Below are 22,859 nucleotides of genomic sequence, written 5' to 3' on the forward strand. Positions count from 1 at the left end.
AAATAGGACTATATGAAAATTAAAACTTTGCACATTAAAGGACACTGTCAAAACAGTAAAAAGGCAACCTATAGAAGGGGAGAAAACACTTGTAAATGATATGTCTAATAAGGGGTCAGTATCCAGAATACACAAAGAACTCCCACACAACAACAACAAAAAAACAGACACTCCAATTTAAAAATAGGCAAAGCAATGGAATAAACATTTCTCTAAAGAGGATACTCAAATGGCCAATAAGCACATGAAAAGATGCTCAACACCACTAACCATTAGAGAAATGCAAATCAAAACCACAATAAAATACCACTTCATCCTATCCATTAGGATGACAATTATCAAAAACCAGAAAATAGCAAGTGTTAGCAAGAATGGAAGAAATCAGAATCTCTCTGCATTCCTGGTGGGAATGTAAAATGGTGCAGCTGCTGTGGAAAACAGTATGGCAGTTAGAAAGAGAGAGAGAGAGAGAAAGGGAAGGTTCTAGTCAAGGAACAGGTATAAATGATTCGTGGACATGGACAACAGAGTGGGGATTCACTATGGGAGCAGGGTGGGGTGCAGGGGAGAGCAACGGGGGGAAATTGGGGCAACTGTAAAAGAACAACAAGAAAGAAAGAAAGAAAGAAAGAAAGAAAGAAAGAAAGAAAGAAAGAAAGAAAGAAAGAAAGAAAGAAAGAAAGAAAGAAAGAAAGAAAGAAAGAAAGAAAGAGAGAGAGATAGATATAAAGAAAGAAAGAAAGAGAGAGCGATAAAGAAAGGGAGAAAGAAAGGAACACCATATGACCTAGCTATTCCTCTGGGCATACACTCAAAATAATTAAAAGCAGGGACTCAAACAGATACGTGCAGACCCATGTTCACAGCAGCATTATTCACAATAGCCAAAAGGTGGAAACAGTCCAGTGTCCAGTGACAGATGAATGCATAACCAAAATGTGATATATATGTACAATGGAATATTGTTCAGCCTTAAAAAGGAATTAAATTTTGACACATAGTACAATACAAATAAACCATGAATACATTATGTTAAGTGAATAACCAGACACAAAAGGATGAATATTGTATGATTCCATTTATATAAGGTACTCAAATTCATAGAGGCAGAAAACGGAAGGGTGGTTGCCGGGGGCTGGAGGGAGAGGGGAGTAGGGAGTTAGTGTTTAATGGGTATGGAGTTTCAGTTTTATAAGACAAAGAGTGCTCAAGATGAATGACTGGTGATGTTTGCACAACAATGAGAATGATTTAATGCCACTGAACTGGACACCTAAAGTGGTTAAGATGGTATATTTTATAATATATCTATTTTACCACAATTAAAAATAAATAAGTGTAAAAAACATAAAAGTAGAGACAATAGTATAATTGCTCCCAACAGATATGCCCTGTGAAACTATCAGTGTTCTCACACTCATGCAAAAGAAGGCATTGCTTTTTCTTTAGGATCTATAGTTATCTTCTAAAATAATAAAAACTGTCCTTCATAGTCTCCTAATGACTTAGTTTCCTTTTCTTCTTAGATATTCTCCTGGAAGAAACAGAACATGGTTATTATTTATGAGCAGCAAATTATCACCACAATAGGATTCATTCACTTATTTGTTTATCCATAAATATTGGTGAGTGACTGCCAGGCTCTAGGTACTGTGTTGGGTACTGAAGACAGGATGACTGACAGTTAAGACCCAGTCCCTGCCCTCAAAGAGTTCATTTCCTAGCAGGGAGATAGAAATATAACAATATCAATTATGTTCCTAGGATCTTTCATAATAAAAACATTTAAATAGTCATAATTCTCTACTTCTCAAATTTTCTATAATTATAATGTATCATTTTTGGTAGAGAAAAATATAATTTAAAAAAACAAGTGAAGGAAATAGAAGTAGTAAGACATGTGACTGGCTCCTGAGTGGGTAGCCACTTTATCCATCCCTCACGAGTATCCTACCACTTTCAAGAAAGCCCATCCCTTTCCAGAGCAGTGGGTCTTAGTGGCAGATGTCAGCTGTCTCTGTCTAACTAATACATATTCTTTGGAGTCTTCTGTGGCTCTAAGCAAGAATGTATAATTTCTAGTAAAATTTTTTAAAGAACTCATCCTGCAACATATACCTTCTTTAGAATTGGGGTTAATGTTTTAATTGGGTCAGATTATTAAATTTTGTTTCTTCCAGTAGTTTTAATGTGATATCTTTAAAGCATGTTCACTTCAGTGATACACTTTGTTAGTAATGCAACATTATTGCATGTTCTAGAACTCTTCTTTCTGAAGCCTCAGAGCTATATCACATATATTATTTGTGATGATTTCTCAGTGCCACTTTTTTTTTTGCAACATGCATACACAATAGGACAATGGGAGTATTAAAATGTAAGAACTTAAAAAAAGAATATATAGTTTTTCTGTGATGTTACCTAATTTCTCAATTAATCCTTTAAGATTCAGCTCTCTGGAACCTTCCCTGATTCTGTTAGGCAGTGGTTATTAATTTATTTGTTCATCAAACATGTACTAATTTGATATTTGACACTATCTTAGGTACTGGAGAAAGGAGAATGATTACAACACAATTCTTGCCTTCTATGGGTTCACAGTTTAGGTAAACAAAGAACTATAATGGCAGTAATAATAAGGGTATGCATAAAATACATAGCACAGTGGAGAGGTGCCTAAGATCTCATTTGGGTCTTCAATGCTTAGGAGTATGCCAAGTGGATGTGAAGGGGCAGGAACAGAAAAGGAAGATGTTTCAGGAAGATAAGGTGGCATGTATAGAGGCATGGAAGGCAGAGAATATATCTCAATTTCCTAGTTTATCAGGAGAGTGCAATGAACATTATAGATCACCACTGAGTATTTGTTGAAAGAATGAAGAAATTGCTACTTTCCTTATTAGTAGAAGTAAGGAAAGAATTATTTCAAAAAATTGTTCAAGCTAAACTCTGAATATTTTTTAGAAATTTCAGTTTAGATTAAAGATCTAAACCCAAACACAATGTATGTCATTTCTTTTTTGTTAAGTATATTTTATTAATTATGTTGTTACAGTTGTCCCAATTTCTTTTCCCTTTGCTCCCTTTTTCCCAGTACCCCCCTTCCCTCCAGCAGCTCTAACCCCCTTAGTTCATGTCCCTGGGTTGTGCATATAAGTTCTTTGGCTTCACCCTTTTCTATATTATTTTTAACTTCCCCTTGTCCATTTTGTACCAACCAATTATGCTTCTTAGTCCCTGCAGCATTTCCCCATTTTGCTCCCTTCCCCCTCCTAGCTGATAAACCTCCAAATAATCCCCATACCTATGATTCTTGCTTAGTTTGTTTTTGTTTTTATTTTTTAGATTCAGTTGTTGATAGCTGTCATTTTAATGTTTATAATTTTGATCTTCTTTTTCTTAAATAAATCCCTTTAACATTTCACATAATATGGCTTGGTGATGATGAACTCCTATAGCTTTACCTTGTCTGGGAAGCACTTTATTTGCCCTTCCATTCTAAATGATAGCTTTGCTGGATAGAGTAATCTTGGTTGTAGATCCTTGTTTTTTATCACATTGAATGCTTCTTGCCAGTCCTTTCTTGCCTGCAAAGTTTCTTTTGAGAAATCAGCTGATAATCTTATAGGCAACCCTTTGTAGGTAACTCTCTTCTTTACTCTCGTTGCTTTTAAGATTCTCTCTTTATCTTGAACCTTTAGCATTTTAATGATGATGTGTCTTGGTGTGGTCCTCTTTGGGCCTAGCTTGTTTGGGACTCTCTATGTTTTCTGGACTTGTATGTCTATTTCCTTTGCCAAATTAGGGAAGTTTTCCTTCATTATTTTTCACATAAGCTTTTGATTTCTTGCTCTTCCTCTTCTCCTTCTGGGACCCCTATGATTCAGATGTTGACATGTTCAAAGTTGTCCCAGAGGTTCCCAAGCCTCTCCTTATTTTTTTCAATTCTTGTTTCCTCATTCTGTACTGGTCGATCATTTTTTTTACCTTATGTTCCAAATCATTGATTTGAACCCCAGTCTCCTTCCCTTCACCACTGGTTTTGTGTGGATTTCCTTTGTTTCATTTAGCATAGCCTTCATTTCTTCCCTTATGTGTTTGCCATACTTAAACATATCTGTCAAGGCAATAAACATCTTTATCACCAGTGTTTTGAACTCTACATCTGTTAGGTTGACTATATCCTCATTTGTTAGGTTGGCTATCTGCTCATCACTTGGTTCTTCCACTGGAACCTTGATCTGTTCCCTCTTTTGGGCCATACTTCTCTGTCTCCTCATCTTGACAGACTCCTGTGTTTGTTTGCCTCTGTGTCTTAGGTAGAGCTGTTGCACCTCTCTGGATGAGTATTTCTTCTTTTTATCTTTGTTTGTTGGACTTCCAGGAAGCTCAGTTTTCTGGAACGCCTCATTGTCTCTAGTTTTGAGGTAGTTGTATTCCTTCTTAGTTGTGGAGGGAGATGCTGCATGTCTATCTAGGCCTCCATATTGGTTGGAAGTTCAATGTTTGCCATTTCTTAAGCTCAGCTTGCATAGATATAATTTCCCAGTTCTATAGTGGTTCTTTATACAAAAATGTATAGATGTGGGAGGAGATTGGAGTAGTTAACAAGCTGGCTGCCCGGCTCACAGAATTTCCTTTTCTGTAAAAAGTCTCTTTATGTAGAGTGGCCCCCAGCAGCTACATCCCTTGTTTTTTTAACCTGTTGCCTCCCTCCTTGTCCACCACCCAGCTAAATGATATAAGAGTAAACCATATGATCCAAGACTGGTCAAATCAGGGTCTTAAAAGAAATTAAGACACAGAATGTGAGGCTTGGCTACAACATCAGTCAGGAAAGATGGCAGTTCAAAATAGGACAGAACACACCTGACCTCCTTAGGAGAGACCAGAGAAAGGTTCTAGTAGTGTTCCTGTCCCTGGATTCATTTTCCCTGTGGATCAGCTGGACTCCATCCTTCCAGTGCTTCTAAAAGACTCCTCAATATCCCTCCAATCAATTCCTACTTTTCCTGTGTCCTAACTGATTTGGTCTCTGTCACTTGCAGTCAGAAGACTCCACTATCACAGGGAACAAAGACAGGCTCTGGGAGACAAACTTACCCAGCTTCTCTGTGGCTTCCACACAGACACTAGGATACATGCCCTCCGTGTAAGTTGCCACCAGAAGATACAGATGGGTCTTCACAACAACCACACCAGTGTTTTCCTGGATAAGAATAAAATTGAATGCCTTTCTCTTGGTTCTAATCACAAGACTAGCAGTTATGCTCCAGCTGTATTTTTCACCATTTCCTGACTTCCATATATTCATACATTTGTTTTTGAACTCTCCACTCTATTCCACTAATTTAGCTGCCTGTACTCTAAAAGTTTGAGGCTGTTGTAATAACATCATGAGTATTTTGAAAAAGTTTCCCAATTGATTGTAATATATCCCTATCCCAATGAGAAAGGTTATTATATACATTCTGGAATTGGACAGGTCTAGGATGGGTCACCACACCTCCATTTTCTGCTGCATGACTACAGAAGAGTTACTTAACCTTGCTTAGCCTCAGTTTCCTCATCTGTAAAATGAGGCTACTTCATTTATAATGTGGATGAAGTGTGCCTAATCCATAATATAGGGCTTCCAGTAAATGGGATTTCATCTCCTTAACTCCTTATAGGCAACAAGAGGTTTTAAGCACTGGGTGATACCACTTTTTTTTTTTTAAGGAAGATGTAGAATATGAAGGATGGACTGGAGTGGAAAGAGGCAGTTCAGGCAAGGTTTAGGTGATAGATTGTGGGACAAACATTTCTCAAAACCAGGCTCTCTGTTAGTACTTTCTTTTGCGTATGCTCTCCTGGCACTAGACTGCTGTCTCAAACATGGCCATTGCAATAACGGGCTTAGTCTGTTTTATAGATAAGATCAGAAGAGACACAGAAAATTGAAGTCACATTCTTTTCTTAGGGTCTTTACCTGGCTGTGTTCAAATCTTCACTACTCACATTCTTAGCATAAAGAGAATGATCATCTGCCCGGACACATTTGTAGTCCTTTTCCTTAAAATACAGTCCTTCTCTTCTGGTTTGCACAGGGTTCTCGGCGAATCCATTCACAAGCATTCTGACATCACTGGGCATTACCTGCAGAGGTTAGGGAGTCAGCAAACTATGGCAGGCTGGCCACATTTGCCCACTACCTGTTTTTGTATGCCTTCAAGCTAAGAATGGCTTTTTACAGTTTTAAGTGTAGGGGAAAAAAATTAAAAGAATAATTTTTTGATGTGTAAAAATGACATGAAGTTAAAATTTTAGTGTCCATAAATAAAATTTCATTGGAATATAGTCATATCCATTCTTTCATTGTATGGTCTATGGCTACTTTCCATTACAACTGCAGGGTGGTTGTGTAGTTTTGACAAACCATACGGCCTGGAAACCTAAAATGTTTACTATGACTCTTCACAGAAAAAGTCTGTTTAAAACTCTTATGCCCAGAATCTTTATTTAAAATTTAAAATTCTATGCCCAATTGTATTTTTCTTACACTGAACCCTGGTGATGCTACACACAGGCTCCGCTCCTGGAGATTGATGAGGGCTGCGCTGTCCACGTGCTTGGTGCCCAGGAGGGAATCTAACAGTAAGTTCTGCAGATGGCTCATGCTCTCTCAGCTCTGAAAAAGGCTGCAGCTGAGAGGATCCTCTCCAGCTAGCTTTTAAAAAGCCTGTGAATACAAATCTTCCTAAGATACTTCAAACAGTTTTGCTTTGTTATTATTGTTGTTTTTAATATTTTATTCATTTATTTTTAGAGAGAGGGGAAGGGAGAAAGAAAGAGAGGGAGAGAAACATCAATGTGTGGTTGCCTCTCATAGGCATGTGCCTGACTGGGAATTGAACTGGTGACCCTTTGGTTCGCAGGCCAGGTGCTCAATCCACTGAGCCACACCAGCCAGGGCTGGACAGTTTTAATATCAGCATGCATTCTCTGAAAAGATGAAGAGCGGAGGTGGCAGCATAGTGTCCTCCAAAACTCAAAGAGGAAAATAAAATCATAGACTCATAGGAAATCACAGTTCACACAGAGCAGGTTATGCAGTGAGTTTGGATAATCACAGCTCACAATTTTCTAGCTATGTCAGTGGTTTGTCCCAAAATCATCTGGGATTCAGAAACAAAAAGCAAACACCTGGTGGGATGGGGAAGCACTGAACTAAGTAAACAAGGCTAAATGATATGCTGGTTGCGAGTCCTCACATAGCATCAGGACACTCTTTTGAGCAACTTAAAACGACATTTTCCGCATAAGTCACCGTCCACCTGGCCGGTCTTCATCAGGCCAACCTCCGCAGACATTTGTCCTTCCAAAGGATACTGAGGACGGGCCATAAATTGGGGCGGGGTGGGGTTGGGGGGTCGGTGGGGTTCCCTGGAGCGGGAGTGAGAGCGATGGAGGGGGGTTAATAGTAGTGCACTTGGCTGGGGACGCTCACGGGAGGCACAGGGGACTTCGGGAAGCACAGTGGGCCAGGTGGGAGCGGAGCCACGTAGCTCTCCGGGCAAAAATCCAGAGCTCCCTAGGGGCTGGTGCGCGGAGCAACAACCCGTCCAGGAACACCGGGAAGGCAACGTGCCAGCTATTGGCTGAGACAGTTGCCCGCCACCGAGAAGTACTCGGACTGGGCTCGCAAACCAGGACCTGTCAACCTGCGTCCGCACTTCGGACTTCCAGGTCTCTTCTCCTGACGCGCCCGAGAGACAGCAGAGGCACGGGGCTCCGGGAGGCAGCAGAGGCTGGGCCTCCCCTGCCGAGCCCGGGGCCCTCCGTCCGCTTCCGCGCCACGTGGACTTGTGGCCGTTGCTCCCGAGTCCCGGGACACGAGAGGCCAACATTCTGAGACCCCGAGCGCGAGCAGGCTCATCCTGTAGCCGCGGCCGACGCCCCCAGGCCGTGGGCCGTGGGGCCTGGCCCGTGTGGTGCAGGGGCGCCCAGAGCCCTGCGAGTCCTGGGAGGGCGGCTAAGGGGCCGGGTACGGCCAGCGCCCTCCCTGCCAGGCGGGGCGGAGGCCAGGCCTCTTGCTGACCAACTGGGAGGGAAGGGTCGCAGCCCTGGTGCTGTAAGTTGACAACGCGCAAGCCCTAGTTATAGCTTTCCCTTTAGATACGGCTCTGGCGGGGGCGAGGGTGGGGCGGGGTAGGGGTGTCACTGGGGACAAACGCATTTTGTCTGAAAGCGCCTCCCTCCTCCAAGCAGCACTGTCGGTGTGGGCTTCAGTAGCCAGAAGGTTGGAACCTGCGGCCATCGGCCAGAAAACTGCTGCAGTGCGACACCCAGAAGCCAGGTTGGTAATTGCCACACTGTCTTCAAACGGCTCTGATGTAGGAGGACATGGGAGGCCTGGAATTCAGGGGGACGCGGGTCAGTGCAGAGAACCTCCCAGCTTAAAGGAAGCTGGTCCTGAGGACGTTATCAGAAGCTAAGGCGAAGACCCCTTCCTTGTCAGGGGAAGTGTGGATGGCTAATGTTCAGAATCCGTTCCACTTGCGTGCATGGGTTCAAGTGTAGGTTATTCATTATACAGAAGAGAATAAGATGGTGGTGAATCCTCATTACTAAATAAGCTCTTTTTTTTTTCTTTAGTTTTTCTAAGAGGACCACAATGAAAATTTTAGACATCGATGATCTGATAACTGACAAAGTTCCCAAGCTCAAGAGCTCCAAAGAATGGTTGGAACCACAGCCCCTTTCTTTTATGCAGATAGAGTAGAATGGCATTTTGAAGTTTACATTTGGGTAGTTGCATCGAGACCTGACTTGTGGGAAATACAATATTTTTTCCTGTTTTCTGTTTCATTCTGCTCTTTATTAGGCCCTTCATTCTACTAACTTCATGTTTGCTCTTCATTTTCTAGCTTCTTAACTTGGACTCAAAGGTCATTCACTGTATGTATACCTTTTCTAATACAACAAAGTTATAGTTTCTCTTGAAGCCCACCACCCAAATTTATACATGTGTTTTTTTTAAGATTGTAATTAATTCTTTTCTAAGCAGCTTTGTTAAGGCATAACTGATATACATACAATAAACTGCACATATTTGAAGTGTACAGTTTGATAAATTTTGACATGTATTCACACATGAAACCACCACTGCAATCAAGATAATGAATGTGGTCCATACTCCCCAAGTTTCTTCATTGTGTCCCTTGCTAATCCCTCCCTCTCTGCCAGCCATCAAGGCAACCTTTTGATTTGTTTTCTGTCACTATAGTTTATTCTGCATTTGAAATTTTATATAAATGTAATTTTACATTATCCTTTTTTTTTTTTTCTCTTGCTAAATGCTATATACTGCAGTTTGTATATCCTGTTGATGGATGTTGGGTTGTTTACAGTTTTTGGCTATTGCTAATGAAGTTGCTAGCAACATTCATGTACATTTCTTTGAATCGACATATATTTTCATTTCTCTTGGGTAAATAAATATCTAGTTGTGGAATGACTGAGTCATATGGTAGATGAATTTAACTTTTTATAAAATTGACAAACTTTACCTAAGTGATTATATTAGTTTACATTTCCACTAAGAGTGTATGAGAGGTTCAGTTGTTTTGCATTCTAGCCAAAATTTAGTACAGTCTTTGTGTGTGTGTGTGTGTGTGTGTGTGTGTGTGTGTGTGCTTATAGTCTTTTTAATTTGAGACATTCTAAAAGATGTGTAATGGCATCTTATTGTGGTTTTAATTTTCATTTCCCTAATGACTATGATGTTGAGCATATTTTCATATTTCATTTGCCATTTATATATTAGTGAAGTGTTTGTTCAAATGTTTTGTAGACTTTTAAATTGGATTGTTTGTTATCTTATTGAACTTTTATTATTGAGATATAGTTCATATACCATAATATTCACTAGTTTAAGGGTGCAATTAAGTAGTTTTTAGTATATTCACAAGGTTGTACAACCATCACCACTACCTAATTACAGAACATTTTTATCACCCCACAAAGAAACCTTGTGCCCTTTAGCAGTCACTGTCCAGTCCATTCTCCCCTTGGCCTCTGGATACCACTAATCTACTTTCTCTCAGATTTGTGTATTCTGGACATTTTATACCAATGGACTCACACAGTATGTGGGTGGTCCTTTGTAACTGGTCTCTTTCACTTAACATACTGGCCTCAAGGTTCATCCATGTTGTAGCATGTATCAGTACTTTGTCCCTTGTTATGGCTAAGTAATATTTCATTATATGGATATACAACATTGTGTTTATCCATTCATCAGTGGATGGGCATTTGGATTGTTTCTAGTCTTAAGCTATTATGAATAATACTGGTCTAAACATTTGTATACAAGTTTTGGGGTGAATATATGTTTCAGTTTTCTTGGGTATATAACCTAAGAATGGAATTACTAGGTCATATGATAACTCTGCTTAACTTTTTGGGAAACTGCCCAACTATTTCCTACAGTAGCTGTACCCTTTTACAGCCTCATCAGTGATGTATGACAATTCTAGTTTCTCCACTGCTTGGGCTTCATTGAACCTCTTGCATCTGTGGGCCCAATTTTTTCAACCATTATTTTTTCAAATATTTTTTCTGTTTCCTCCCCCTTTGGGGGAAATACAATGATATGTTAAATAGCCTGCTTGAAATCATCCCAGAGCCCACAGATACTCTGTTAATTTTCCCCCTGCATTTCATTTTGGACAGCTTCTATTGTTCAATTTTAAGCTTACTACTTCTGTAACATCGGATTTGCTGCTCAGCCTGTCTGGTGTCTTTTTATCTGAGACATTGTCATTTCCATCACTAGAAATTTTATTTGGGTCTTTTCTTATATCTTCCCTGTCTCAAAATGTCTACTGTTTCTTCTAGCTTCCTGAACTTATGAAATACAGGTATAATAATTGTTTTAATGTCCTGGTCTAATAAATATAACAGCTGTTATTTCTGAGGCAGTTTTGATTGATTTTTCTCTTCATTATTGGTCAAAATTTTCTGCTTCTTTGTATGCCTGGTGATTTTTTATTGAATGCTAGACATTGTGAATTTTACCTTGTTGAGTGCTGGATATTTTTTATTTCCTATAAAGATTCCTGAGCTTGGTTCTGGGATGCAGTTTAGTTACTTGGGTGTTATCTGATTCCTTCAGATCTTACCTCCAAGCTCTGTTAGGCAGAACCATAGTGGCATCTAGTGTATGACCAGCTTTTCTCCACTACTTCCTTGTACAAAACTCCTGTAAGTACTCAACTCTATGCTTTACAAACAGTGAGATTTTTTTCACTCTAGCTAGTGTTAAAGGGAATAATGTCTGGGGTTGCGTGATCTCTAAAGATTGTTCCCCTTAATTCTTTCAGGTGCTTCTTTGCCCAGTGTTTCTTTGCATAGTTTCTCCGCATGCATATAGCATTCAGCATTCAGCTGAAGAATCAAATGGGACCATTTACAAATCTAACCTTCTGCAGATCCCCAAAGCTCTTTTCTCTGTGTAACTTTCCTCCCTCTGGTACTCAGCCATGTAAACTTGCTGCCCTGGCCTCCTCAGACACCAGGGAGATAGCTGGGTTCCACCTGATATCTACCACTCTGTGCCAGTCAGGAAATTCTTTCCAGGTACTAAACTGAGCTATTATAGGGCTCAGTTTATAGGGGCCACTGTCCATCATTGTCTGATGTCCAATATTGTGAAAACTGTTGTTTCAGTTTTTGTTTTTGTTTTTAAGGTGAATATGTTCCCTGTTACTCTAGCTTATCTGAAAGTGGAAGTTCTTATCACAGCCATTATTTTTTCAAGCATTTTTTTTGTGCTTCATTCTTTTGTTTGTCACTTCGGGGACTCTAGTTTCCCACTTGTTGAACTTTGTGCTATTGTCTCATTAGTCACTGCAACTATGTTCATTATTTCCAATTTTACCCTCTCTTTTTCAGATTGAATAATTTCTAATGATCTGTGTTAAAGTTCACTGACTTATTTATTTATTTATTTATTTATATTGAATTTATTGGGGTGACATTGGTTAATAATATTTTAAGGTTTCAGGGGTAAAATTCTGTTATACATCACACTCTTTCTATTTATGTCATCTCCAATCTGCCATTAAGCCCATTGAATTTTGTTTATTAAATTTAAGAATTGTATTTTCCACTTAGTTTTTTTCAATAGTCTATATTTCTCTGCTGAGATTTTGTACCCATTCATTATGAGTACATTTCCTTTAACTTCTTAACCATAGCTATAATAGTTGACCTAAAATCCTTGTCTGCTAATTTCAACATATAGCCCATCTCAGAGTTGGTCTCCATTAATTCCCTTCCTCTTAAGTATGAGCCACATTTTTCTGGTGTGTGTGTGTTTGTGTGTGTGTGTGTGTCTGTGTGTGTGTAATAATTCTACACTATATTTTAGACATTATATAAGAGGGGACCTAAAAAACCTGGAATTTATTTATAAAAATTGTGTTGTATTTATGGTTACAGGTTTTAACTTCAGTCACCTTCAAAGTACTCTCCACTTGATGTAAAACACCTATCAAGACATTTTTTCCACTGATCAAAACAGTTTTTGAACTTATAATTTTGATGCCTTTTAGTGCTTCTGCTATTTTTGTTTGTTTGTTTGTTTCACCCCTTCCACATCAACAAAATGTTTCCCTTTGAGGACCTCTTTCATCCAGGAAAAAAAATGTCACTCAGGGTGAGATGGGATAAAGAGAGAGGGTGGGGCATGGGGATCATGCCATTTTTTGTTTTTGTTATTTGGGGGTTTTTTTTGGTCAAAATCTGCTGAACATTCAGCACGAAGTGGGCAGGTATGCTCATAAAATCACCCATCATGAAATGGGCAAACATGTTGAAAGAGTCTTCAAAACAAAATTTGCTGAAGCTGAACACAGCCTCTCACAACACCACCTGCTGGTACACTGATACAGATGGGTTCCTAGAACACTCACCTAGTAAGGGAAGACTGTACAGTAAGGGTCCTGCCCTCCAAGAGATAATTCCTGTTATTTTTTGTTTTTTTTTGGTTCCCCCTCATACATATAAAAGGTCTGAACTCTGTTATATTCCTTTAAAGAATATTAAGCTTTTGTTTTAGCAGACAGTTAACTTGGCTGACCTCAAACTCCAAACTTTGTCATTCCTGCACTTGACAACAGAAAAAAATCACATTTTAGTTTTTTTTAACTTTAGATGGCTTGCATGGAGTCTGCCTGGTACATACATAGTTCAAGGATCTGCCAGAGATTTGGTCAGATTTTATTTTCACAATCTGTGGCATCCCCTCTACGGCTTTTTCTTTCAGGCATTTCTCTTCTTACTTTCCACTTCCTATGGTTACCCTGAATTGTCTTCTAATTCTTCAATTTATAAAGCTGAATGTGTCTAACTGGGTTTGAGTCAACTCTTCTGGCCCTGACTGAGGCCTGCTCTTAGACCAAAGTCCATAAAAACCTGAAAACTTGTCCAGGACTCTTTTTTCCCCCAAACGTTGACTACCACTGTAGTTTCTCCCTGCGTTCAGTCAGTCTCCAGTGTCTTCAGATTGTTGGTTTTTAAATTTTTGTGTAGAATACTAATTTAGTACCCATACTGGTTTTGAGAACAACATATTTGCCAGGGAGAGCAAGCAACTCCGTGAAGCAGACAGAACAAAGATAACGAATTTAGAGTTAGACACATTTGAGTTTAAATTCTGGCTCAGTGCAGGATTTCCTAGGCTTCTAGTTGTTGTTTAACACCCATGAGCTTTAATTTTCTTGGGTGTTAACAGGGAAGGTTTTAGTTCTTCAATTTCAAAATTATATCCATCTGTTGTGAAAGCAAGAGTAGTGAAACTGAAGTCTACTACCAATGGCAGTGAATGTGAGAATATTTTATTTTTATGTAATCATGAGAGGACTTCAAAGGTCCATTTCAAATGTCTCCCATTTGGAAATATTTTTTAAAAATCATTTTTCCATTGTGGCAAAATATATATAGCATAACACTTGCTACTTTAACCATTTTTAAGCGCACAATTCAGTGATATTAATAACATTCTCATGTATGCTAGAAATCAACCTTTTGTATTTTTGTTAGATATTTAATTGTGAAAGACTTGTTATGAAAATGGAAAAAAATATTAATGTTATGAACTATTTTCTGAAAATGTGACTTGTACATAAAAATATTTATTATTAATATTTGATACCTATAATGACTAAATGAGTTTGAAGAGGACTAACAACTAACAGAATTCAAAGAGAGGCCTGAGTATATCTACTTTAACCCATAAAGGTAAAAGCATTTTATAGGATGTGAAAAAAGATGGGTTATACCTACCATGTGACTCTGGGGAAGTCATTTGGCCTCGCCAGGCCAAATGTTATTTGTAAGTTTTTGTTTGTTTGTTTGTTTGTTTGTTTTGCCCTAGAATGCACTTAGTTGAAAGCAGAAAGATTCAAATACTCTTTAAAGAGTACCTTGTGATATATTAGGTTTAAAATCTCTGACTACCACTGTTGTTTCTCATGGATGCTGAAAACAGTGTGGTGACTGGGGGGAGTAGAATGGTGGGTGGAGGTGGAACAGAGGATGGGGGGGTAAGTAGTAATGGAAAAAAATAATGTTAAAAAAAATAGCACCTCAAAGGGGGGAAAAACAAACAAACACTCATTAGCCCCTAGGATTAACCTTAAGAGATTTCTGAGATTGTTTTAATTGACTTCCTCTTTTCCTATACTTTGTGGGGATCCTTTCACAGATACCTTGTAAGAGTTTCTCCCTTCTGGTTGTCCCTTCATCTTAGTGTGGCTTTGATGGAGTCACTATGTATCTTAAGAGCTTTAAGAGCTGGTATTGAAACACAATGACCAATTACTACTCAGGTATACCTAGGTAAGAACAAAGCTTTAACTGTAGCAGGATGGGTTAAATTAGAAGACAAAGTGAATGTCCATGTGAAGTATACCAAACACTGGAGACATAATCTGCTTTGTTTTTAAGAATTTTCTTTAGAGTTGTTTAAAAAGGAAAGCCACTATGCATTGAGAATGGTTGAATATGTTATAGCCTGAAGTTAAGTAGAGATAGTCCCCACAAAGTAGGAAGGTATTAGGGTTCTTTTTTTCTTTTAATTTTATGTTGTTGATGCTAGTAATTACATGATCTCATTTTCTAGATAAGAAGTTTTGGTGAGAATGATTTAGTTTATAGCCTAAATAAGGCATTTTTTTTTTTTTGCAGGCCATTTAGATTAGGTTGTACTATACTTTTGTCTCTCTGCTTTTCTTTTTTTTCCCCTATAGAATATTCTTCTTCTCCATTGTCTGTCATCTCTTCTCTTCATAGATAACTCTTCATTCTTTAAGGCCCATCTGAAACATCTTTTACTTTGGGAAATATTTTTTTTATTTAACCTTTTTTCCATTGTGGAAAAATATATGTAACATAAGATTGGATATTTTTACCAATTTTAAGTATACAATTCAGTGACATTAATTACACTTATGTTGTACAACCATCACCACTATCTATTTCCAAAACTTTTTCATGACTTTAACTGAAACTTTGTACTCATTACATAATAACTCTCCATTCTTCCCTTCCCAAGCCTCTGATAATCTCCAGTTTACTCTCTGTCTCTTATCAATTTGCCTCGTCTAGATATTTCATATTAATGGGATCCATCTTTCACTATTACCACAAGTGCAGAATAGGGATTTTTATGTTGAACCTCCAGTCTTGAGTCTTTGTGCACAGAGTAGACTACCAGTAAGGGTGGAAAGAATGAATTGACCCACATTAATGAGAGAAGGAGGGCGTCGTAGAAAGGAGCCCAGGGGTGGTTCACGGACAGCGGTCCTACGCTGAGGGGCCACCAGGTGGCGCTGCGGCGGGCCTCACTGCTCGGGTGGAGGGCTCCAACGCCAGCCACCGCCGCCACCCGCTCGCATCCGCGTCCGCCAGAGTCTGCCGCCCGAGGACCCACTTGAGGGATCTGGACCGAGGCCCGCACGCGTGTGGAAGCCACCGCCGCCCGCCCTCGTGCCGTCCCGTGTCCCGGCCGCCTTCATGCTGGACTGGTGTCGCTGGCTCTTTCTGAAGGAGATGGAGCTGACGCTCACGGGGCTGCAGTACACCGACCAGACCACCTTCGTCCATGTCTTCACCGTGAATGCCCGCCGCACGCACCCCTCACCCGCTCGGACCGGGCGGTGGGAGGGAGCGGGGGCACGTGCTTGTCGCCTCCCGGGGTCAGGACTTGAAGTGTCCTGCATGTCGGTGGCGGCTGTCAGCAGCTGAAGGGCTCATTGCATTCGGTCGTCCTGGATTCCGTCGGTGCTCGGGAAGGGCGACCTTGGGCTTGTGCGTATTTAAAGCATTGGCGGGGCTTGCTCTATGGGGGCAGCCTGTCACCTTCCCGAAGGGGTGGGACTCGGCAGTGGGTCTGGGCGAGCCTGTAGTGAGAAAGCGGAAGAATTGAGAGGCTTCTTGTCAAGTCACAGCGCGGGACGGGACGAAGAGCCCCGGAACTCTGGGCGCAACCTGCCCCTTGCCATTCGGGTGCGGGTTTCACTCGTTCCCCGGGGACCGTGATCAGTTAGTTGGTGGCTGTGGCGCTGGACCGGCAGTTGGCAGGGGCAGTTCCAGCCCGTCCGGCCCCCGGAGCCGCTGCCTGTGGCAGCACACCTGCAGCGCCGCCTTCCCAGACGCCCGCCTGCCTGCGGAGCTCCGCCGAGGCCCGGGGCGGGGGGGCGCTACGCGCACGCGCAGGGGCGTCTTGCTCAGCGTCCTCGAGAACACGGGACAAGTCTACTGATGACCTTCATCTCTGAGGACCCCAGAGAGGAACCTCTTGTGTGTGGAGGGCTGTTCAGCCAGGTGACCGTGACTAGACGCCATCCGAAGAGCTGCGGCTGTGGACAGGGGAGGGGCCGCTTCTCGCGTGCAGTTGACAGAGCACCCGGCCGAGCCCGCGCGCTGATTCAGCACCAGAGTCCCGGACACGGGAGCAGATGCACGTTCCCGCCTGGGCCCTGGGGCACCTCCCAAAGCTGAGCGCTCTTCCCTGTGGCTCCAGTCACAGCGCGGGTGTGGCGAGACCTGGGATGGGGAGCCATCTCGTGTCCCAGCAGCTTATGAACGTGGACGTGAATTCATTTTTGAAGTTCAAGGCACCAGAGGATACTGGTTGAAGGGAGGCGGGTTTTCGTTGAATAGGGAAGGAACCGTTGGTCCCGAGGCAGTTGCGTTGTAGGAGGATGCCCTGGGGTGTGTGCGCCCGCGGACGGGGCTGTGGGGCGGAGTCACCGCGTCCACAGGTATGGTGGGGTGAGAGTCCGCAGCTCTGGACTGACCACAGGGGGGCGGGGCGTGGTGTGGTTCCCTCCTGGTGTCACTGGTGTGTTGTCCCTGCATTCTCTCTGCACTGAACCCATCTGCATTGCCCTCTCCCCATCTGCATTGTCCCCGGAGGGGACCTCTGATCAGGACACAGGGGCTCTCTGAGGTCCAGCCAGCGCGCTGGCAGGCACTTCGGAGTTCATGGGCCAGCCCCTCGTGTCACACTGGGGAGGGAACTCTGGTGGCAGTGGGCTGCCCAGCGAACTAGCTGTGGAGTCAAGCCCGTGTTGGGAGGCTGGACCCCACGCCCTGCACCAGGGGCGGAAGGAACGCTGGGCTGCCTCCTCTGTGTTGACCTTTGGTACCAACTGTACAGAATGCGCCTGAGTTCGTTGTGGATTTGGACTTCACTGTTCATTTGTTCCATTTAAAGCAGTTATCTTATCCCTTGGCTGATACTCAGAGGTTTGAGATCAAAACATGGGAGAAGAAAACCTGACATATTCATTTTTGTTTTGTTAAGTCACTTCATTGAGGTATGACATGTAAAAAGCTGTACATGTTAAAGATGTCCAACTCAGTGAGTCAGGGAAAGGTGTACACCTGTGAAACCACCAGTACCTCGTTAAGACCATAAACATGTCATTTCCTCCCAGAGTTCCCTCCTGCCCTCACCGTTATTATTTGTGTGATAAGAACACTTCACATAGAGCAGACTTGATACTTACAACACAGTATTGTTAGCTGCAGGCACTAAGCCGTATAGCAGTGCTCTAGAGCTTCTTCATCCTCTTCAGGTTTGTTACTTCCATGCTTAATTTGTTGAGAGTTTTGTTATGAAAGGAGGTTGAATCATTGTCCAATGCTTTTTCTGCATCTATCACAATGACCATATGGTCATTTTTATCTCTTATTCTGTCAGTGTGGTGTGTCATGTTTACTGATTTGCACATATTGAGTCATCCTTGCATCCAGGGAAAAAATCCCAGTTGGCCATGGTGTGTGATCCTTTTAATACACATTAGAATTTGATTTACTGGTCTTTTATTGAGGATATTTACAACTATATTCATTGGGGATGGTGGTCTGTACTTTTCCTTTCTTGTCGTGTCCTTGTCTGGCTGTGGTATCAGGGTGATGCTGGCCTCCATGAGTGTGGGAAGATTCCTTCTTTTTCAAGTTTTTGGGAGCGTTTGAGAAGGATTGGTGTTAATTTGAATTTAAATGTTTGGTAGAATTTACCAATCAAACCATCTGGTCCTGGGCTTTTCTTTGTTAGGAGTTTTCTGATCACTGATTCAATCTCCTTACTCATTCAAATTTTCTATTTCTTCATGACTCAGTCTTGGTAGGTTGTATGTTTCTAGTAATTTCTCCATTTCTTTTAGGTTATTGAGTTTGTTGACATGTAATTGTTGATAGTAGTTTCTTAGGTTCCTTAGTATTTTTGTGGTATCACTTGTTATGAATCCTTTTTCACTGAGTCTTTTTCTTGGTTAGTCTAGCTAAAGATTTGTCAATTTTATTTTTTCAAAAACCACCTCTTAGTTTCATTGATCTTTACTGTTATTTTTCTGGTTTTTATTTCATTTATTTCTGCTCTGATGTTTATTGTTTCCTTCATTCTGCTAACATTGAACTCAGTTTGTTCTTTTTCTATTTTCTTGAGGTTGCTTATGCGAGATCTTTCTTATTACTTAATGTAGGCATCTTGTGTTTACCTTTGAATTCTTGTACATAGCACAGTGCTTTTAACATCTAGTCAATGTTATTAAGTAAATTAATAGACCTGATTACAAAAATGATATGTATCTAATACAAAACTGTAAGAAATTTTGAGAGAATACTGTTAAACAATGAATGACAACAATTAGAATAAGTCCTGCCCTGGCTGGGTAGCTCACTTGGTTAGAGCATCGTCCCAATACACCAAGGTTGTGATTTCGATCCCTGGTCAGGACACATACAAGAATAAACCAATGAATACATAAATAAATAGAATAATAAAATTAATATCTCTCTTTCTCTCCCTCTCTCTTTCTTTCAAATCAATGTTAAATAATTTTTTAAAAAAGAATTCCTACAGCTGAATCTGTGGCAGGTGTTCAGGGCAAAGCATGTGTGACCTGTCACACAGGGTCATGGCCAAGTAGTTTTTGAAGCTACTCCTTCAGCACATGTATATTAGGCTTCAGGTGCTATGCTAAGTACTAGGGATATAAAGCCAATAAAACCTTGTTCTCCGTGGAAAGGCTCACAATTGAGTGTGTTTTTTTAAAACAGTGGAGGAGGATGTTGGTAAGGGTGTACACCTCCAGGGGTCAGAACCTGAACCTGGGGACCCCATGACCTCCTGGAGCCTCTGGGAGAGTGAGCTGGAGAAGGGAGTCTGAGGTCTCTGCCCACCCTTCTGTTTCCTCCCACCCCAACAGCGTATGTGACTCCCTCAGCATCTGGGAGGACCCAGGGCCCTGGGTGATTAAGACAAGCTTAACCACCATGCAGGAACCTGATGGATGTCAGTGTTCCCTGAAGTCAGTGCAGACCCCACCTCAAGGTGGAGACTTAGAGGGGACAGAGCAGTCTGTCTTCATGACAGTCAGGCTGCGTCATCATCCTGCTCTGGGGACAAATCCATGTGACCTTCATGCCTCCTTGTTTAAAACTGTTAATGTGTGCTCCTTTTGAAATATTCAACATATTGGGTGTGACTAAACTGAAGAAAGATTGCAGTGAGTTACTACTTTATTTAAACTTGTGCTTATTGTGTTTTTATTAAGGAAAGAGACTGAAAGTACTCAAAAGTCCAATGGGGCCAAGCAAGAGCATGTTGTGGTTCCAGAAATGATGTTGCAGCACAGGTGGGGTCCATCACAGGTACTCTGAGGCAGTCACCTGTGGGGATCTGGACAGGAGCCTGGCCACTTACATCACCACTGGAGACAGTGACGCACCCTAAGTGTCCTGGAGGCACACGAAGCAAGCTGTGGTGGGTGCTGCTGAGCCAGCCACACTCCCCTCAAGCTCTTCCACGCAGTCCTTAGGAATCTCACAGCCTAGTGACATCTCCCCCTCTAGTGACAGGGATTGTCTCTGGCCAGAGTCTACTCAGGCTCCCCTGAACTTTCCAATGAGGCCTCCACTTTGGTGCTTCTGTGCTCATCTCTGCACTGTGCAGTTTTTTTTTTTTTAATATGCTTTATTGATTATGCTGTTACAGTTGTCCCAATTTCTTTTCCCTTTGTTCCTCACCACCTAGTGACCCCCCCCTCTAGTTGTTCCCCTCCCTTAGTCCATGCCCATTGGTTGTGCATATAGTTCTTCTGAACATCTTCCTATCTACTCCACTCCCTCCTAATATGTTTCTTAATTCCTGTACCATCTCCCTCCCTTTCCCTCCTTCCCCCTCCCTGCTTACCTCCCCCTCCTATCTGCTGCTTCATTAGATTCGATATTTGCTGTTTGGTCAGCTGTGTCACCAGGATCTCTATCATGATCTGTGCTATCCTGACAGTTTTGTGTTTACCTTTGCTTCCTGGGTGGGGCTGTCCCACCTCCTACGCTATAAGGGGCGGAGCCCCATGCACTTGTCACTACCAGACAACCCTGGGGGTGTGGGTCCAAGGTGGATTCCTGCTGTTCACTCTCCACTGAGAGACTGTGAGCCCCCTCCTCCATCCCCACTCGCTCTGGGCTTCACAGTCCAAGGCAATGGGGGTCTGCCTTCCCTGGCATTGGAATCACAAGCTGATGGGTCTGGTCTGCAGCCGGGGGTGCTCCCCAGGCACTTCTCACCTCCCCTTAAATATGGGTGTCTGTGCTTACTGCTGTCCCGCTGCCATCACCGCAGCTGCCACTGCTAGCAGAGCTTGACCTCTCCACCCCGGCTTTGCCCCTCCTACTCATCCACATGAGCACCACTTCTTTTTAACTTCATACATTGGACTTCCATTTATTTTCTGGAACTTCTGGTTATTTCTGGTTTTGTGGTAGTTGTATTCCTTCTTAATTGTGGAGGGAGATGGAGCGTGTCAGTCTAGGCCTCCATCTTGGCCAGAAGTCTGCACTGTGTAGTTTTAGCAAGACTCCTGCTGAGTCGGTTCAGCTGGCCTCCCCCATCCATGCTCCATATCTTCCCAGCCTTTGTACCTCATAGAGTTCCTCACCCCACCATCCCCAGGTGATCTCAGACCCCATGGCCTGCCTTCAGCAGCATCCTGCTGAGCTGCTTTACCCCAGTCTCCCCCAGTCCCAATGTTTCCATATAACTGACTCGCCTGCTCCTCCCTGTAAGTTCTTGCCCATGATGTCTCTTTTCTCCTATTTTACTCCTGAATAAAATCGGTTTTTATCACTTTACTATCTGTTCTGGTTTTCTTTGATGCTAGATGAGACAGATTGGTGAACAGCTGGTTTTATCCCAAGTCAAAATAAAATAGGGATAAAACATGGTTTCAAAAGGTGTGAATCATATCGATTGGCATAGAGGCAAATGATGACACCTGGGGAAGTCTAGAGCAAAAAGCAGTGAAGGCAGGTGTTGGGGTAGGAAGTAGGGATTCCACTTAGGAGTGTCACAAGATGCCACCAGAGGGTGGAGAAAGCTGATGGGATCTCAGACACAGGTGACCTTGATGAGCTGAGGTGTGTTCTTGACAGCCTAGAAGGCACAAGGGTCTGTGTGTGCATGTCAAGCATGGGGCATAGTAAGTTAGAGGAACGTTATTATCTGTTCAGGTTGCTGGGGAGAAATGGGACCAGCCAGAGGGCTGTTGTATTAGTTACAGAAAATGGTTCAGTCTGTGTGGATTTTTTAGGATTGGAGGAAATCAGAGAGGGATGGAGAGAAGGAGAATTGAGGGCAGATGTGAGGTAGAGAAAGAGACATCAGAGACTAGACCCATATAAGCAACCCAAGAAGAGACCCCAACTATTTTTGTAATAGTAAAAATGCATCAGAATTCAACCTTCTTTAGGCAGAATTTCACCCTAGAACCTCCTGTTTCCATCTGCAAAATGCTGATAATTGATGTTAGTGATTATGGCCAACACTCAGAAAAAAGTAAATAAGTTAGTTTTAATAAAATGTCAGTTTTTGGTATGTTCATCTGCTAATTTACTGAAATCAGGAACTTGTGCAGAGCTGCTGAATGCATGCCCTGATTTCCATTGGCCTAGCACACACCCCGTACCCATCCAGTCGCAAAGGGTTTCCTAACCCACTTCTAAAATTATAACCACAAATCCAGCACCCTGCATGATGTAAATTGTTCTTGTATATAAATCAATACTTTCCCCCTTGTCTGCCCATCTATAAGACAGAATTCTAATTTATTTCTCCTTCCTTCTGTGGACAAACTATGTTTTTCTTGTTATAAAAGAAAGAATTCTAGTTTGCTGCCTTGGGACAAGCCAAAGAATAGATCAGAATCCTCAGAGCAGAAGTTTGACTGACCTCATGCCACACATTAAGCTCACTTAAACTGCCAGCAACAATAAATTAAGCATCTCTGCTTAAAGGACAT

The 22,859-nt window shown here is 41.9% G+C and overlaps 1 protein-coding gene across 2 annotated transcripts; it reads right to left on the bottom strand.

The window, feature by feature from the left end:
- Positions 1-1,505: 1,505 nt before the first annotated feature.
- PFN4 (profilin family member 4) lies at positions 1,506-6,658 on the bottom strand. Of its 2 annotated transcripts, XM_090280218.1 has the most exons (4): positions 6,542-6,658; positions 6,001-6,138; positions 5,104-5,209; positions 1,506-1,534 (listed from the first exon to the last, which is right to left on the bottom strand). In XM_090280218.1, the coding sequence occupies exons 1-4, from the start codon at positions 6,656-6,658 to the stop codon at positions 1,506-1,508; spliced, it is 390 nt and encodes a 129-aa protein (XP_090136344.1). The 2 variants fall into 2 exon arrangements, with proteins under 2 accessions (XP_090136344.1, XP_090136343.1); XM_090280217.1 differs by lacking the exon at positions 1,506-1,534 and having other exon boundaries at positions 5,039-5,209.
- Between the last annotated feature and the right edge of the window lie 16,201 nt (positions 6,659-22,859).

The sequence above is a fragment of the Furipterus horrens genome, unplaced genomic scaffold (assembly GCF_987537825.1).
Source record: "Furipterus horrens unplaced genomic scaffold, mFurHor1.1.pri manual_scaffold_6, whole genome shotgun sequence".
Classification (NCBI taxonomy): domain Eukaryota; kingdom Metazoa; phylum Chordata; class Mammalia; order Chiroptera; family Furipteridae; genus Furipterus; species Furipterus horrens.